Raw genomic sequence first — 15,281 nt, 5'->3', positions numbered from 1 at the left:
CGAAGTGGGTTGGAGTATGTGTATACGTTAGGTACATACGTATGATACATAGTGTATTGTATGTGTTGACGGCAAGGGGAACAGGTTTGGGTGTCATCCCGGTATTAGGGATCTTCTTCTAGCGCTCCGGCCCATGACCGTGCGGGACTTGCGGACGCTATATGTAGGTACCTAACCTAACCTACATACATACTTACCCACGGTACCTGGCAAATACCTGTATTCGTTTCTATTTTACTCGTGGGATTGTCAAGCGCTAGTTGTACTAGACCCGTAGTTGAAGCTCGTAAGGCGGGCTTCCGGCTAGAGTTGCAAGGGTAGTGTACTATTACGGATTACAAGGTGATGGGCTTTTTCCCATCCCACTAGGTACAGACATTCTTTTCCCCATCATGTTAAAGCAAGGTAGGTGGTGTATGTAACCTGTGTTTTCGATATTTGACAGCCATGGAATTTGATCCCGTTGCCGCCCCCCCTCTCGATCTTGTCGAGTTCAGCCATGCGATCGTCCTGATTTACACTACACACGAATATGTAATGACAGATAGGCGCGGAGCACGACAGATTACGCTATAGGTATATATTTCATAGGTACCTAAGGTACGTTAGGTATGCAGGCGATGGGGAAAACGCCTCTTTCGCGGGAACACTGCCACTACACTATATAAGAGCGCTAATATCTTACATTCGTCTGACAGACCCGGTTTAGAAAGCCCCAGTTGGGGAATACGGTACATAGAATATGCATAGGTAGATATTCGGAGAGAAAGACGAAAAACTCCCGCCTCGCTTTCAGAAAAACGTCCCCCCTTCTGCAAAGCATTGGGCGGCGCCTACGTATTGTACACTACACTATGTAAGTGCTTATGTAGGTTGGTATGTATGTAAACTATTATGTATACCACGGCCAATGATTATTCAAACCCTTTTTTTTATTTGAATATTCCGCAGCAAAGCTTTGTCACGTTGCGTGCTTCGGTCGTTTCCAATGTTGTTTTGAACCTGTGAGAAGAAACGCGCCCATGGAGCAGCAAACCCACTCACCACCGCCCCCTGGCAGCCCACGGCGAATCAACGACGTGCCAGGATGTGATCTCGCTCGTGAGCCGCCTAGTTAGTGTATTTGTTTGGGGCCTGCAGGCTGCTTGCTACTGTACATACGAACCCCATCGTCACCGCATACGAATACCAAGGGACTACTGTATGTAGTCTCCAAGTGGAGAGAGATCCTCGACGTAGTATTTTCCCTTAGGACTACGATGATGAGGAGAGCCCGGTATGTAGTGTATGTAGAGCGTCCCCTAAGTACTACATACTACATATGTACATAGGCTTTGATAAATGCCGACAAATGGAGAATTCGGAGCAACACCGATCATTGATATTGATCCAATACATCTCGTACATAGCTTGAATATACACTACATACATAGGTGAAGGTTGTATCGTATCGGCCATCATCTAGTGTACATAGGTAGGTATCTAGATACGCGGCCATGGACCACCAACCACCAACCGGCAATGCGAAGCGAGTCTTCTCGAGGGACTATTGATCTTTTCAACCCGCGATATGCGCAACATGCGTATCTGCGCTCCGGGAACCTGCAGCAACTGTATCAGGCTGTTCGACATTCGAGTAACTACATTAGTAAGTACCTACCTACCTAACACGGTCTCTTTGTGGCGTTTCTGCAGCTGCGTTACTAAAGAATATCTATCATTTTTCTGTGCCAATACCGCCACATTCTGCAGCAAGCTAGATATCGCGGCTTAATAACTGCATACACTAACTACCTCACTATGGATTCTATTCCGTATGTATATACATACATAGGTACATATACACTCAATTCAAGGTCAGAAATGTGACGAACGGCGGAAATACACTAGGTACATCCATCCATAGGTACCTACATACCCAACGCTGATCATTATCCAAAATTAGGCGTCACCCTGGCCCTGTGGGAACTTCAATAAGCCGTGCTTGATTGCTAGCTACCTAGCTACCTACCTAGCTTACATAGCAAGGCAGGGTTCGGCAAGATTCTCACCAAATACAGTATGCAGCGAGCCGAATCTCAGAACGAATATATTGGGCTCGTGATCAATACCTAAGCCAGCGCCTAAGAGCCTCGCATACCTTGTTCGAAGGTGGCACTTGAAAGATACACTAAAGACAAGGGGAGATGAATTAGACTTCTCCATGCATACATACATACTATCTAGTGTAGTGTAGGTAATGTACATCTCGTAGCCGCCGACCGGATTCGTGAGAGTTGAGGTTTGCACTACACCGACCGGCATTGTAGGTAGTGTATGTATACACCGTGAGACCCGTCGAACACGTTTCCTAACCCGACCTACGATGGACATTGTCTGTGGTGCCGCGGCACAGGAAGTGGACGGTTGCATGGTGCATACGTACGGATTCGCTCAGCTCAGCTGACCTTGCATTCTCGTCGGTACAGTTCCAATTTGAGAATACGACGTCCTGTGCTCCCCTTTGTAATCCGTATGTAGGTATGTATGTATTATCCATCGTCCCCACGATTAGCATGGCATTTCCGCGACATATCTTATACATACCTAATCCCTATTAATTCACGCACGATACATACATACATCAGGTAAGTAGTGAGGCATGTCTGTTAAGTGTCCAAGCGTACATATGGGGATAGGTACCAGTGTTGCATCTGGACCACCAAACCACATGGCAATGGCACCTCGGCACTTAACCCTGCCCTGCCCTGCCCTGCCCTGCCCTGCCCTGCCCTACCAGCCTACGTACTATCGAAGCTAGGGGATGTGGTCCGGCCAAGCAGATATTAGATACACTAACAACCAGGCATGCTACCTCCTACGTACATGGCACTATCGTCTATTTCCCAAGCCCCATCGATAAAAGACGTAAATAAGATAATATTGCTTCCAACAGACCTATGTAATGCCTCATATTTCTCCCTCTCCCTTAACTTAGCTATGCATATATAGTCGCCATTTACATACTATAGCAAACCTCCCACATCCGATCCTGCGTTTCCGTGGTGATAGTTCCTGCAGTAGCGGCCGGGGAACCGGGATCGCCCACGCTGCCTGAGCTTAGTGAAGGAATCAAATTGTTTCCCTTGCTACTGGCTTCTTCCGTCGGGTTTCGGTCTCACTGTGGATTCCTATGGTGCTTCAAAAGGGGCCGTCTATACCTACTGTAGAAACCTGTCAGCTCCTGTTATATAACTCCCCATATATTATATCTTTTACTAATGCAGCGCTCGTCTATGTTCAGCTAATTCCAGCTAAAGGATCATAGATTTATGCTACAGGGGTTATTTTTGATAACGTTATTTCAGCTGAGCAGCAATTCTGACCAACTACCCACGCCAAGACAACGTAATACAATACTATCCGTGAGGTCTCGGAATGGGACATGATAGGTGCGCATCCAACATACATCCCCCTTTAAATCACCCAGAACGGGTATCTCATAGGCCAATCAAATATTCGCTGAAGGAGCAGTTTCTACTCGCAGGAAATTCGTGGCCTATTCGCCATACATAGTCGTCGACTACATGCTGCGGACATACCTCATACATATGTATGTCAGCTTCCCAGAGCGCCATCGACCAGCGAAGGGGAGAGATTTCTGTCACCTCGTACAGGGGTAACGATAATCGACAGGGCCGCCACGCGCGTTAGGGGGGGAGGCTCGGACTGAGACCTGCTCATCAACGGGATCCGAACCACCGGGACCGCATCGGTAGCAGCCGACGATCAGTTTTCGCAGAAAGGAACTGATCGCTAAATTAATAGACCAACCGTAGAAGCGGCAAGAGACCCGACACTGTCCCGTGCATATAGAACACCGGCATTGAATCCAAGTAGTCCAGGTACCCGCGAATCATAGGCGAACGATCCTTGATACCGGTGCAGAATAGGTATGTATTTGTGTATGCAAATGCGCCCTATCTGCACGGGCTGCCGATCAGAAGAGCTGTGCCCTAAGTCACATATCTTTCCTTCTTAAGCAGTGAGGCCTCTCCTAGTTTTCGTGGGCATATTACATATAGACGGATGCTTTTTTTCTGGGTTTTCCTTTTTTGTCCCTATCTCCGTTGTCCTCGCCGACCTGTGCAACTGCTCTGCTATGCCTCTACGTAGGGTAGGGCCGAGTAGCGATTCTAGCCTCAAGCCCGCGGCGATGATATGACGTCGGCTGCGCAATATTACTGGCCTTCCAGCCCGCACTTAACAGTAATGAAACGCACCCGTATGCAGCTGACGGCGCAGCTCCCAAAACCAGAGTATTGGGATTACGCGTGCTCGGGTTGCGACCCCTATTAGCGGCCTTTGCATCCTGACATCTTACCTTGTGCCGGTTAGGAGTCCCGAGCGAAATCCACTTGGCGATCACTAAGGTCGAGGTATCCGCATCCCGTCCTCGCCAAAACGTGGTAAACCCACCTGAGCCGAGGCATCCGACAGCGTGGAAGTGGATTTTTCCCTATGTGCCGACTGGTATCGTTACGCTAACCATGGCACATATACTATTAAGTGTTCATTAGCTCCGTGGCTTCCAAGGTAGACAAACACTGGTGCCAATTGTTCTACAGCTTCGGTGCTGTATAGCTAGTATACCATGTGGGCATCGTGCTAACGCATCGTCATAGTAAACTTGTCAGCGTTAGACTAAGGTCCAGACGGGCCGTTCCATCAAATGCCAACCCGCTTCTCTCTTTTCTTTTCCGTCGATATCCGTATCGCGTAGAGACTTATTCCGCGTCCGCGCCTGTGCGATAAGTGATTCCGTAGATATGTTTAAGACCGTAAAGCCACCGATATTCAAACCCGGAAGCGTTCTTGGCCGCAATATAAGCGTGTGGAAACTTCCGAAACACCGCCACATACTGCTGTCCCGGCGCCGGATAATGATCTTGGAAATATGTGATTTGTAAGGATATTGGACTTGGTGTGAAGATTTCTCGGTGCATGCGCGTTTCGGCACATGTGACCGAATACAGTAGGGGAAAAGGAGGCTGAGCTCAGGGGTAAAATACTTACAGTGACTCAGCCAAGGCATGACCGATAGCAAGGTGCTTAAACCCGCCGCAGCTGAACCTGAGCATAACATAGAACAGGCCGGAGGTAAAGGGGGTTTCAGATAAGGGCGCATGTAGTGCCAAATATCGGGCTCCTCAGCTTGTGGTTGAAAATCCGGGGTATTAGGTATTACGGGGAAGGATCACAAATCCTCCAAGACGGCGGGCCCTTGATACGGTGAGACACGCATAACTAGATTTCGTCCATACATTATTCCCAGTACCTGCAGTTGAATGTGAGGATAAGTATTGGCCATCCTTTACTGCGGGATATCACCGGGTGTTACTGTTCGTGAAGTTAGCCGGTCGGGATCCGGTTGTGATCCGATTGCAATATTGGGGATATGGTTCTAGAATCTTCGAGCATGATCGCTTTGTCTACATTCTAAGCGATGTGTATGTATGTAGAGCGCCGTGGTTTTGTGTTTACAGAGAATAGAATGGAAGAAATGGAATATCTATGTAAGTAGAGTTTGGAAGAATCTAGAGTTGGACTAAGTTATAGCTATGTAGTTACCAGGTAGGTACCTGTTATCTTTTTGAAACAAGATAGAGTTTAGATCTAGTTAAAATACCTGGCAACAAGGCAGTGACTACATCATATGAATCATATTAGCGCGTCAGGGGACCACGTACCTATATATGTGCATAAGTTGGGGTTTAAGCTCTGAGACCAGCTCCTGCCCAATTCAACGATGTCAAATTGATCTCTCAAATCATTTTAGATTTGATGATTACGAGGTCTTCTCCCAAAACTATTTACAGGAAATCAAGTACATATCAGAATACCGACAACTAGAACAATTAATACAATAGTTATACTGAAAGTATCAATGTCAACTCAAATGACTGTTGAGCTACCGTGACTATTTATCTACATATATATGTGTAGACACCTGACTAATGAATAAGAACATGAACATGGCTTTACCCCTCGGATACACCAAAAACCCATGCTACTACGTTACGTGATGAGACCCGAGTAGAAGTTAAAAGTGATCCCCTGCATGAACACGTAACCCCAAGGGTCTTATCGATTTACCTTACATAGCTGCTGTCTAACTCGCATGGTGTAACTTGTCCGTCACAATTAGAGATTGATAAGTGTTGACAGGTATCTGCCAGCGAAATATGCTTCTAAGAGCGCGGGGAATACGAGACACTATACATACAGACATAGTGTAAAAAGAGCATCTCCTATGGTTGGGAGGATATATTAATTATCAATTGAGTCAACGGAGCTCGTACAACAAATCGCAGATCTGCTACGTGGGGTGAGATGCGAGCTTCGTTAACGTCCTTGAGATATTTGGGACCTTGGGTTGCGTACCTAACGACATCTCGTGGTTTGTAGATGAAATGGTTTGATGGATAAGCGCGGCTCAGGAGATAGAACACAGACGCTAGCCGCAACGAGCCGCGAGATGTGATTATGTAACCTGGTTTGTTCTGAGGTCCGGACCTTTGACGTCAATGGGTGGACTTTTCTAAGCACAATTCTAGGTAGCTCCAGTGAATGTAGGTATTCCCCACAGGGTCACAGCCCACCTGCATAACGAATGCCCTTTCCCCAGTTCCGTTTACTGCAGTGTACACAGTAGCAGTAGAGTTAAGCAAACCTTAGGTCACCTAAACCCAGCAAACTTGTCTACCAGTAACTTGCCTAGTACACCACCAATCCAGACAAGTACCAAACTCAACTAAATTTGGTGCTTCCGCTCCTATTCCTGTTTGGTCACGGTCCTCGAAAAACACCTATAACATCGTTCGACTTCTTCGTCACCTGAACAGCATCAAGCACCAAAAGGTCCAGCTTCAGCCTTTACAAGCTGTAAAAGTGCTTGTTCTACCTATACATTGCGCCCCCATCGGGCGTTTGTGCCATGATCACCTCCGAGTCATAGTCCTAATTGGCATATTTGACGATTAGACCGCCACCTGCATCCTGTAGTCTGCATCTTTTACCGACTTCTTACCTAACTTCATCTCCACCCGCCTTCTATCTCGTGCATCTCGTGCCCTAATTATACACTACATACGACCTGCTTGGCTGGAGATTTGGTGGCTTGGCCAAGTTACCTAACCTAGGTCGCCGTTTGTAACCTCAACGTCCAGTGACCCGGCCACTTTTATTTACTATTTCATACCTCAACGTCAACTTCAAGTCAAGTTCGTTTCCTGTTGTCGACATGGCACCCGATCTTAATTCTCTTCCACCATCCTCTCCATCCGCACGACCACGTATCATGACCTCTTCAAACGGTAGCGGAGACTCTGCCATACGCGGAGAGTCAGCATCACCTTCTCCTCGATCCGCATCTATTTCACTACAAGCAGCTGCAACAATGAATGCCGGCTTACAGCATGAACCTATGAGACGTAAGTTTTTTGTCCCCCTAGTTAATACTTAACCTCTTAAACCTACAACTGTACAACTGTGCTCATCCTCATCTTACAGGCTCCTCGAGCAGCTCTCTATCGCGAAACCGACAATCACCACAGATGGGTCGACGACGCTCTACGGTTTTAATGAACCTACAACTCAACGATCCTTCTCTCCCGGGACCAGGTGAAATGGTGACGGAGGGTGGAAACGGCGGACACAGCGCCACAAGCCCCCAGCCGATCTCTGCGTCACCCCTCCTCACCGGAGGCGATCCCCACCACAACAGAGCCCCAAGCTTGGGAGAGTTACATCAAGAGCTCGAGGCGGAACAGGAAGCACAAGTGGTAAGCGCTGCTATAATGTCCAATGATAAATGATAAGCATCAGTTAGCTGATTTGAATTATGTAGAACCGGCTGTTACAGATGATCCGCCAGCAACAACTCCAACTACAGCAACTTCAGGCAGCCCAAGGTCAAAGCCAAACGAGCGTAGCCGCCGAAGATGCGACCCCTACGTCAGAGAGATCCAGTTCCATGGTGCTTCCGAATGTACCTACTCAACCACCCTTCCCCGCACCGTCTACTTCGGTTCCCCGTTCCCCGGTCCTATCGCATCCGCGTTCTTCCTTTGACATGGCTCGCGATGCTCTCCACCGCAGATCCAGAACACCCAGCCGCGGCGCGCCTTCTCCTAGGTTAAGATCGACGTCTATCAGTGCAGAAAGTGGAGAGCCGCTCCTTTCTGGAGTTCGCGACGAGAGTGCCTATTACCAAGCTGAGACGCAGTCTTTAGTTCGTGAGAACCAGATGCTGCGGCATAGAATTCGGGAACTTGGTAAGATACACCACTCAATCTCATAACCACCTTACTTATCGCTAAACTGTGTATAGAACGCCAACTTAGCGAAGCTCATGCTGGTGCGTCACTAACACGAGAGCCAACGCATCATTCACATCTCACACAGTCTACTTCAGTATCCGAGGAATATGCCGCAGCGGGCTCATCATCTGCTGTTCCTGCTGCTGCGTCTACTAGCACTGCCCAACCTGTCGCGGCCTCGGAAGCTATTAAGGACGAGTGAGGAAACCCTGAACTATGTTTTGTAAACTCGGATATTGTCTTGCGGCGTTCGGTTATTCAACTATCCATAAATGGTCGTGTCGAGCTATTTTCTGCGTTCCTTTCGGGCAAATATTGGGCGTTGGGTGGAGGGTGTGAGAAAAGGGCATCAGGGAAGAGGGATACGACTTAACGAAACATGGCATATTACAATTGTTTCCGATATGGTCCCTTAGTACATGGCGGACTCATGGCATCGATGATTTTCTTTCTCCCAGATCGGATTTCGGTATGTGTACATGTTTCCAGTACTCATAGACTCTGATGAAATGTGATGCGAATCACGGGACTTCGTACTCGATGTTTCAAGTTAAAGAGTTCAGACGATGTGCTAGATCAAGTGAGTGATTGCGTTTGCTTGAATTGGTATTGATATTTCCATTGCGAGTTGATTCTATGCAGGAGGACTATTGTGTATTTAATGCGGATGAGGCTTGATGAGAAAGAGTGGTTGGAGTGTCATAAGTAAGATTATACGAAGTAGTTATAACTACTACGAAGAGTGGATTGAATTATAAACTCGTCTAACGGGATAATTCAAGCGGAGCTTAAATCAAATGATTTCTACTTATATACTCTTGATTGGTTTGGTGAAAAGGCTTTACTCCATTAATTGTTAATATAGTAGTTGACTAAGTAAAGTTAATAACTTGAAAGACTTTTGCTTAATAAAAGCGAATTAACTTAAATCAAAGTTATAAAAGATTTGAAATATCCAATTAACATTGCTTTTTCGTTAAACAAGTCTTATGGATTAACCTAGGTTAAGTATTTGTTCATGAGTGCTTACCACATAACTATAAGTAAAGATTACATTACGAAGCTACCTTACCTTTTACCAATGCAAGTCGATAGATAAGTTCGATAAGAGCTCCGGTCCGGCGGTTTAGAATATGATATCATCCCCTTTGATTCTGATTATAACCTTGGGTACTTTTAACGGGATCCTTAGGTAGCTCCGTTCTCACGATCCTAGGTTATTCGATTAATTTTCTGCCTGCGAGACGGAAGCGAATATGTTCTCAGGAGTGGCCCGGCGGCAGTTCCAGTCGCATCACTTACGCGGCCTAGCACGCTCGTTCTCTAGTACCGCACCGGTGAGGACGGATTTTACGCATGTTGTAAGTCGGATTTATTTATTTATTGGCTCTTGTAACTGGTTGGGATATTTATTTATACGTTTGTGTCGTTTTGCTTGTATATATCACACATACGTTAGGTATACATACATACATTATGCACACGCACCAGAACCTCAACAACAACAGCTCACACCCCTCCCCCCAAAACACAGGTCATAGGCGGCGGCGCCGTCGGCCTCGCCATCGCGCGAGCCCTAGCCTCCCACTCCTCCTCCAATAACAACAACAGCAACAGCACGCTCCTCCTAGAACGGCACCCGCACACCGGCACAGAAACCTCCTCGCGCAACAGCGAAGTCATCCACGCAGGCCTGTACTACGGATCCCAATCGCTCAAAACGCGCCTGTGCATCCGCGGCCGCGAGGCCCTGTACTCGTTCTGCGCGCGCTACGGCGTCCCGCACGCGCGCGTCGGGAAATGGGTCGTGGCGCAGGACGAGGCGCAGGTGGAGGCGCTGAGGGCGATACACGAGGCGTGTAGTAGCAGAACAGGGGGGGAGGAGGGGGAGTTGGGCGGCGTGCCGACGAGGTGGGTGGGCCGCGAGGAGGCGCGCAGGTTGGAGCCCGAGGTGCGCGCTTTGGGCGGCGTGCTGGAGAGTCCGGAGACGGGGATCGTGGATTCGCATGCGTTGATGACGGCGCTGCTGGGGCAGTTCGAGGAGAGCGGGGGCGTGCTGGCTGTTAATTCGGCGGTGGTCGGGGTCGAGGGTCTGGGGGCAGGGGCGAGGCCCGGTAGTGATGGATGGCGGATTACCGTTCGCGACGCGGCTACCGGTGACGAATCGAGCATTACCGCCTCGACCATCATCAACAGCGCTGGGCTCGGCGCCGCCGATATCCACAACATGATTGCGCCGCCGGACAAGCGCGTCCGGCTGTACTACGCCAAGGGGAACTACTTCAGCTACGGCGCGTCTGCGCCCAAAGTCCGCCGGCTGATATACCCGGTAACCGCGCCGGGCGCGGGCGGGCTAGGCACGCACCTGACGCTGGACCTGGCGGGGCGGATGCGCTTCGGGCCCGACGTAGAATGGGTCGAGTCGCCGAGCGACCTAGCCGTCAACGCGGCGCGTCTGCCGGCCGCCGTCGCCGAGATAAAGAAGTATCTCCCGTCCGTCGACGAGAGCGCCCTGGCGCCGGACTACGCGGGCATACGGCCCAAGTTAGCGCCGGCGGGTGCCGTGGCGACGGGCGGAGGGGGGTTTGTGGATTTTTATATCAGGAAGGAGGATGGGTTTGAGGGGTGGGTGAATCTGCTGGGGATAGAGAGTCCGGGGTTGACTAGTTGTCTGGCGATTGGGGAGATGGTGAGGGATATGCTGTATGGGAGTGGGAAGGTAGAGGGATCGGCGGCGTTGGGGACGTAAATAGGGGTGGGTAAGTGTGCACGTATCTGGGTACCTATGTAAGGCTTCTACTTGGTCATCATGGCGATTTGAATATGTCAGTCAGATGGAAAGCGAGTTGAAAGGAGCGCTATAACTTGATACAATAACACAAGCACAAATCTAAGATACAAGAACTAGCTAGTTCAAATCCCAGTAAGGACATGCCAAATACAATTCGGTAGAGCGATGTGGCTACATCTAATTTCAGAGGAATCAGCGCAATATAATGTATGTACATCTCGACCAACAAGAAACGTCCGTGATGGCGGAGCCTTCGATCAGCCAACTCACAAGCCGAGCAACTCAAGCCATCCCCCTTTGAACATCTTTCTTCCACCTTCGTCTCCGGCACAATTCCAACGACGAAACTAGCTTTTTCGTGGAAATAATAAGGCGAGCAATACATAATATCCACGCCTACCCTCTAATGGGGGTTACTGCCGATTGCCCTGAACGGCCGGGAAAATAAAAAGGCAACAGAACGCAACAAACAAACAAAACAGACAACAAGGTTCACCACGTCCGGACTAGTGAAGAATGTAAGACGCCTTTACCCTCCCTTATGCACGCATGAGTATATATAATACCACCCCCAACGCCGTCGAGATCCCCCTTGCCGAAAATAAAAGGGTACTGTTCATAGCTTACAGACGAATGTCGTGACTTCGTGGCCTAGCGAAGCTGAATATCCGGGAATACTTTTCGGCCATAGATATTTACGCGGAATTCGTATATTCCGTCTTCTGCTGCAACATATCTAGGGACGGACTCGTCAGCATGTACATTCGCCTTCGTAGGACAAGGGTGGTTATTTCACTTACAATACTTGGCCATCTTCGCTCCATGTCAAACCTGCCGTGTCATCCGGGTTCTGCGTGTGGTCGCGGCTACCCATTCTAATCCTGCTGAAGAGCGAGTCGTTGCCCCATACGTCAGCAATGACTGGGATACCGCGACGGGCCCTGTTGGTCTCGGTCCGAGCATTATCGGTAAGCCCACCGGTCCATCCGCTTATGCTCGCCAGGTTCTCAAGGTCGGGCCATCCGGAGCCGGATCCCCCAACATACCACGGATCGCGTGAGGTTGCCGAGCTGTCATTGCCGGCTTCGCTGTACTGGTTCTGCGACCTCATCGTTTGCGAGATGGTATCGAAGTTCTGGGCTAGTGTACGCATAATGGACGTGCGACTTCGACCCAAGTCCCGCGGGATGGAACTTCCTCTCTCACGCTCCGGTTCGGGGGCTGCCTGGGTGGCGCTCGAACGATGTTGATCGCGGATCTCGCGCATGCGTTCGCGTTCGATGAATCTCGTCAGCGCTTCGCGCTGCTCAACATCCGTATTAGTGCGATTCAAACCAAGCTGATCACTGTATAAGTAACGGGCGATGGGATTTCTGACGTTCGCACGCCTGGTCCTGCCGTTCTGGACACTTACACGATCTGCCCAACCTGTGGATCTCAATGCATTTCGTTCGGCGGCTCGTTGATTTCGGTGTTCCATAAAATGTTGCTCCAATTGCTCTCCTCGATCCCGCAATTCCCGTCGACGACGCTGAGCTTGGAAGGCCTCTAGAATTGAGATCTCATCCGCGCTGAAAGGCTGATTGACTCGTGACGTGGGATCTGAAGTTTCCGGATCTGGTAGGGGCCGTCGATCGGATGCGGCTCTGTTCCAACGGTCCATCGCCCCTAGCGGAGATGATTCAGCATTGCGCTCGTTATCAGCATTACGATCGCCTTCGGGAGTCTGCTCGCTGCGCGGGTCGAGAAGGCGTGGATCGATAGTACTGCTATCATTAAGTGAGAAATGATTAAATCCTTCATGATTATCAATGGGGATAATATGCCGTCGTTTGAAGTTTGAGCGCGCATCTGCTACCCCAATCCGACCTCGATGTTCTGACCACGCCAAGAGATCGAACGGCCCCGGCGAAAAGGCCATGTCTCTAACAGCACCGTATTCCCCAGGTGCCCGAGCAGAATTAAAATATGCGATTAAGGGTTCTGAATCGGGATCCTTGAGCTTGACGGCATCGAAAATAGATATGGTGCCATATTGGGTGCCTACTGCCAAGTACTTCCCCGAGGAAGAAAAGCAAGCTGCGAAGCTCCCACGACAATCCGTAGCGTCATCTTTCCACTGGCCCTTAAGTCGTATTTTCGGCAGTAATACCCATCTAGAGGATTGTCGAGTAACTCGTCGTGAAATTCCCTCGTAATTTTTGTCGAATTGTTCCCGCGCGTGTACGTAGAGGTAGGCGTCGTCACAGACTGCAGCTAAGAGGGACCCATCGGGGGAAATTACACCGCGGTTGACACAATCGGGATAGTTTAACACGTCTTTGTGCAAGTCGGGTTCGTAGAGGCTTACGATGGTAATGCTCTTGTCGTTGTTTGCCACAACAGCTACCGGGGACTCGTATTGTCCAGGGGCTGGTGCGCCCGCATCTTTAGGAGGGTGCCAGATGGTTATGCAGTTGACACGCTCGATACCGATTTTATAGCTAGAAGCTGACCACGTCTTGTTGGTGCCATTGATTCGTTCCACAACAGACAGCATATCGCGTTCAAGCTGATATATAGTACCTTCAGTCATGCTAGAGGACTCAAGCGAGGTCAGTCTGGAGCGAACATCTCTACTGAGGGTATCGGCCTGTGCATCGCTGTTACCCGACTCTCGTATGACCACAAATTCTCCATTTTCGCCTCCGCAGCAGATCCAGCCCTTACTAGCAACCAGACAGCGGGGGTGGAAGCTAATGACTTTGATGGTTTCGCATTCGCGGGTAGAAGTATCGAGCCGTTGGATATGGGTATTGTTGACACCAGCCGGGAAGTAGATGACGCCCTGCTGCTCTGCACTGACCAATGATCGGAGCTGCCAATGACTACAAACGGGGTAGGGGATTAGTTAGGTTACAGGTAGTTTGCGGGGAGATATGTAGGGATAAGTAGGGATAAATAGGTACCTAGGTAGCCCAGATAGAGGTATAGGTAGTAGGCTAGATAGGCTGTGAGACTTACATTGGCGAGACACTGGTGCGATAGTGCTTGCGACCTTCTTTAAGAAGCAGGTTCTCAGTAGGCCAGAGACTAGAGACGACTGACAATCAGCGGGGTGTCGCCATTTCTATTTGGATGCGCGCATCAGCACGCGGCAGCAAATCCTACCTGGCCTCCTCGTCTACGGCCATGGTGCCAATGGCAGGATGTTAATACCGTAATAATGGCTCATCAAGTCGTATTGATCATGGAAACGCGTCGCAGGACAGTCAAGTGACACGTAAAGGGGGAGATGCGCCGATCGTAGAATATTTGGGTCGTGGCGGACTGGCAGACTGGTCGACTACCTAGTCGGAGAGTAGATCTAGTAACAAGATGTAGCAACGCCGTGGGGGATGGAGCTGAGTAAAAGTGAAATCAGAGAGTGAGATCACAATAAGTCCTAGTTAGTAGCAAACGGGGTTTAAACGTTTGATGCAAGGTTTGTTATAGTGGTGAATGGTGAATGAAGCACTAGCTTTCGGGGTCCTTATCCTAAAAGGGAATGTGAGTGAGCATGAGGTGTGCTTTTTGGTGTGCTTTTTATTTTATTTTATTTTTACTAAACCACGAATGCGGGTTGCGTTAAGATATTGAGGAAGTGGTTTGAATGACCACGGGACAAAGGCAGAAGTTAGTTACCCTTGCAGCCCTTGAGAAGGCAGGAAGGCTCCTCAGATGACGTTCAGATTCGCACCAAGCAACCAGCACCAAGCAGCTACTGCCGCCGACAATCAACGGCAACCGGGCAAGAACGCCTAACATTACCTAGGTGTAGGTACCTTGGTATATATGTACCTATGTACCCTGTAGCGACCCGGAATTATACAGTACGAAGAATATCGATATGTACAGTATTTAACCTACATACAATACAGGTACCTATTAGTGTATTAATGCCCTAATGTAATACAACTGCATATGCCATACTTAGGTACACTAGGATAGGTATAAGTATAAGTGCGATGTAAAATATATACTGCTGTGCAATAGTAAGCTTGTCCTATAGGAGTTATTTCTATATATTTCCATATAAGTGACTATTTGCGCAATTATCTGGGTGCTGTACGGAAGTCCCCATTAAAAGTTTTGTCCATAGGCTAGCCCCT

General features: G+C 49.1%; 3 protein-coding genes across 3 annotated transcripts; 2 read left to right on the top strand and 1 right to left on the bottom strand.

Annotated features, from left to right (window-relative positions):
• Positions 1-7,282: 7,282 nt before the first annotated feature.
• F5Y00DRAFT_260385 (uncharacterized protein) lies at positions 7,283-8,562 on the top strand (the record flags this gene model as incomplete). Its single annotated transcript, XM_048011009.1, has 4 exons — positions 7,283-7,472; positions 7,552-7,823; positions 7,889-8,315; positions 8,372-8,562. The coding sequence occupies 4 exons, from the start codon at positions 7,283-7,285 to the stop codon at positions 8,560-8,562; spliced, it is 1,080 nt and encodes a 359-aa protein (XP_047866440.1).
• A 752-nt stretch (positions 8,563-9,314) lies between these two features.
• F5Y00DRAFT_268279 (FAD dependent oxidoreductase) lies at positions 9,315-11,219 on the top strand. Its single transcript, XM_048012226.1, has 2 exons — positions 9,315-9,721; positions 9,895-11,219. The coding sequence occupies exons 1-2, from the start codon at positions 9,617-9,619 to the stop codon at positions 11,107-11,109; spliced, it is 1,320 nt and encodes a 439-aa protein (XP_047866439.1). The 5' UTR covers positions 9,315-9,616; the 3' UTR covers positions 11,110-11,219.
• A 583-nt stretch (positions 11,220-11,802) lies between these two features.
• F5Y00DRAFT_260383 (uncharacterized protein) lies at positions 11,803-14,324 on the bottom strand (the record flags this gene model as incomplete). The annotated part of the gene is made up of 4 exons (XM_048011008.1): positions 11,803-11,887; positions 11,952-14,018; positions 14,155-14,223; positions 14,302-14,324. The coding sequence occupies 4 exons, from the start codon at positions 14,322-14,324 to the stop codon at positions 11,803-11,805; spliced, it is 2,244 nt and encodes a 747-aa protein (XP_047866438.1).
• Positions 14,325-15,281: the final 957 nt, after the last annotated feature.

Source organism: Daldinia vernicosa (genome assembly GCF_022497035.1).
Source record: "Daldinia vernicosa strain CBS 139.73 unplaced genomic scaffold F5Y00scaffold_14, whole genome shotgun sequence".
NCBI lineage: Eukaryota > Fungi > Ascomycota > Sordariomycetes > Xylariales > Hypoxylaceae > Daldinia > Daldinia vernicosa.
Note: the sequence above shows the minus strand (reverse complement) of the source record. Positions and strands in the feature narration are given on the sequence as shown.